The sequence below is a fragment of the Pundamilia nyererei genome, unplaced genomic scaffold (genome assembly GCF_000239375.1).
Source record: "Pundamilia nyererei isolate P.nyererei 1_Seehausen unplaced genomic scaffold, PunNye1.0 scaffold00028, whole genome shotgun sequence".
NCBI lineage: Eukaryota > Metazoa > Chordata > Actinopteri > Cichliformes > Cichlidae > Pundamilia > Pundamilia nyererei.
This window is the reverse complement of record NW_005187429.1, coordinates 2,145,921-2,149,371: the sequence shown is the minus strand read 5'-3', so window position 1 is coordinate 2,149,371 and position 3,451 is coordinate 2,145,921. Positions and strand designations below refer to the sequence as shown.

The 3,451-nt window shown below is 41.8% G+C and overlaps 1 protein-coding gene across 1 annotated transcript in view; it reads right to left on the bottom strand.

Moving 5' to 3' along the window:
* The window catches only part of adnp2b (ADNP homeobox 2b), a 12,335-nt gene extending 9,202 nt beyond the window's left edge, over window positions 1-3,133 (bottom strand). The window contains exons 1-2 of the mRNA XM_005728395.1: window positions 2,829-3,133; window positions 1,896-2,018 (exon numbers count right to left, since the gene is read on the bottom strand). Of these exons, the coding sequence (XP_005728452.1) occupies window positions 1,896-2,003 (108 nt within the window). The 5' untranslated portion in view covers window positions 2,004-2,018; window positions 2,829-3,133. The remainder of the gene's footprint in view (window positions 1-1,895; window positions 2,019-2,828) is intronic.
* Between the last annotated feature and the right edge of the window lie 318 nt (window positions 3,134-3,451).

Genomic DNA, 3,451 nt, shown 5'->3' with positions numbered 1-3,451 from the left:
CATATTTTCAAAAGCGCTCCGACGTTTTCGGAGACGTCTGTTACCCACTAGCTCGATAGCTAGCTGGGGGCAAGGTCACTAGAGCCGTGAGAACACCGGACTCCCGGCAAATCGTTTTCAAACCCACCGCCGTCTTTCGCTACTCAGGTTAAACATGATACATAAGTCACTTAGATAACTTAAAAATATTATTCTTTGGCTTTTTTCAGTATTTTATTTGTTCCTGAGTAAATCGGCTGAGTTTATTAAACTTCACCAAAACAATCTGCACAATTCATTAAAATTTAATAAACTACCATCTTATTTTTAGTTAGCACATACCTTAAACACTTAAAGCTGTAGGCTAATGATAGTTATATAAGAGCAGATGCATACTGGTGCAATAAGCATCCGTTTTACGTCCAATGGATGCATGATCTAATTAGTCGACTAATCGCAAAAATAATCGGTGACTAGTCGACTATCAAAATAATCGTTTGTGGCAGCCCTAGTTCAGAGACATCAGGACAACATAAGACTGAGATTCAGACACATCGTAGATCTACTCGACTTTAACAGCTGTATTGTTTCAGAGACGTCAGTATATTATGTAAGTATTATCCATCACTGACAGAGAATGAAAATAAACAAAATATGTGAAAGCGGAATTTGACAGCTGTGTGCACCAATCTCTGTGCACAAACTACTGTTTATTATCAGTTTGTGTCCTGTGTGTGTGTCATGTAATGAGCAACAACAGAGCCTGTCCCACCAACACTCCACCTTAACTTCCATTAAAATATCGACAACAGAAAAATGCAGGATTCAGCTCTCAACATTCAGAGGTGACCAGCTTCACACAGCAGAGGTGGGCAACCCTTACCATCAAAAGAAACATTTTTGACCCTCCCTAAATATAACAGCAATGCTACGTGCTTGTTTGTTTTCTTTTTCTTTTTGCTAGTTTGTCATCCAGATCAAGCTCACCAAATCTGCTAATGCAGTGTAAGACTCTCCACTTTCCTCTTAAATGTTTCCTCTTTTGGGTTGGAGTCCATAACAAACAGTGGGAAGGGACTTTGAACCCATTTATTTTTCTACATCCATGCCAGGTCCAGCAAAACGTAAGGTGGTGCAGGCTCTGATTTAACTGATTCATTTTTTTGTTTTTTTAAAGGCAGAACATTTTTACAACTGGAAAATGTAAAACATTACTCACAAATACAAGAACTAAAAATGAAAAATAACTACTCCATAATAAAGTCATTTTTTTGTTTTTTTAAAGGCAGAACATTTTTACAACTGGAAAATGTAAAACATTACTCACAAATACAAGAACTAAAAATGAAAAATAACTACTCCATAATAAAGTCATTTTTTTCCTCCTCTCTCTTTCTTTTGTCTTAGCTGCAGGGAGAGGGAGCCACACGTTTGCCAACCTCGGCTCAAAGCCTCGGCAGGGCACTAACAGCTGTGAGCCAACCCCCTGTGTCTCTGGCATTTCTAATAAATCAATGAGTGAAGAAAATCCACTGAGCACTCCGTCCTCTCTGATCCCGGGCCTCCTTAGGGCAACTATCGCAGCCACAACCAGCGCAAAACCCTTAAGACGCCACATTTTTACGACAATGTAGATGATGAAACACCCAAATGCTGCGGTTTTTACACTGAGGGCCACTATTCTTTTTGAAGAGACTTCTTTTTATACCCAGCCATGTTGCTGAACGGTCACCAATTAAACTAATTAGGTATGTTATGCTTTTATGTTATTTTCAAACAAACATGGGCTAACGCATTTCTGAAAATCAGCACGTTCTGCTTTCTTTCTACTTGAGTTGCTGTTACTAGAGCACAACAGAGTAAACAACACTCAAGCCCAGAGATCTGTCAGATTATTCTCCACGACAGAAACCTACCTTCAGCAGGTTCTGACAGTCTTCCAGGCCGATCTCACTCAAGATGCTCTTCACTGCCTTCCTCGCTTTGCGGATCTTTTCGATATTTCCAACTGGGACCTGATACATGATTCCTCACAAGCCCTTATAAAGGAAAATAAGTTTTCAACTGGTTACAAAGCATTCGCGCTCTTCTATTAATTATAAAATAATTATCAAAATATGCTTTTATTGCATTTATAGTGCAAACATACATCATATTTATCAGCCTACAAAATTACCATTGTTTTTTTAAATTGTAGCATCATTAAATTAGTAAAAATATTTTCTGTAGCCCCAAAACAAGTGAATAGTATGGTGAAAAGGTGAACATGGCACACACTGGGTAGAATAACAAAGGTTAGCTGAGGTCAGGTAATGTATGCAGTATTACATCAATAATTTATAACCCTATTATGCCAATAAATAAAACACATAAACAGTAAATGAAGATGGAATAACGGACGGGGTAATAATGATGTAGTTAAATAATCCACTGCAGCATAGTGACAACCTGCCTGCATTTAGTACTGATTGATGAGAATCACAGCATGGCTGAATATGGGTATAATGTCTGCACAGGCTCTGTGGTAACACAAATAAAAGCCGTAACAGTTAGTGTGCATCAGCTGATATCACTCTCAGCATCTGTGCAAAAACACCAGCCGTTCGCCAGTGAGCACTACAAAAAAAGTTATTTTCAGTCAGTTAAAAGTGCGAGATTTAGATCACCTGTAAACTAAAAGCCTGTCCCCCTCACACATGCCATCCATGCTAACACTACAATGTGTCTGCTGGCCGTACTGAAGTCCTAAAAAAGCCCGGGGAGGCACGCTGACAACAAGCCGGTGACTAAGACGGCGAGGGCGCATCCGCCTACACGAGGATGCCCACAGCCTCCTCGCACATATTTACCTCGTCCAATTTTCAGCGTAGATTAACGTTAGTTGTCGCTGTGCCACCACCGACAGAGCTAAGGGTTTTCCCACTTCCACCGGCCCGCAACTGTGTGTGTCAGTGAGCTGCGTCTACTGGCGGTGCTGCGCGCAGACGCTCCCCCGAGCGGCATTCGCTGTCCGTGCACACCGCTCTACGAACACCCTGCTTAAATATGAAACGTGATGTTTGCGAAACCACTCCGGAGACAAGTTATTTTTTTTCTTTTTTGGTCCAGCTTTTGTCCCTTTCTTCCCCCCTATTGAGGAAAAAATGGCGCTTAAGTTCAGGATCTGACGTAGCTGCCTCATTTGCATACAGCACAAACTGACCAATGGGAGCGCTCGCCTGCTAAAACCCGAATAACTTTTTATTCTCTCACTGGAACCCTCAGCCCGGCTCCCGGTTGCCCAGGTGACGCACTCTGTGGTTCAGTTTCTGAATTTCATGCCACATCTGACCTGGTGAGCCCACATTTACCATTCCCATCTAATAGCTAGGTAGGGGGCGTGGCTCCTGCGACCCCCCACCCCCACAGCAGCAAGTCACGTGATACATGCTCAAGCCCAACCAATGAGGTGTCGAGAAAATGAGCTAAATGG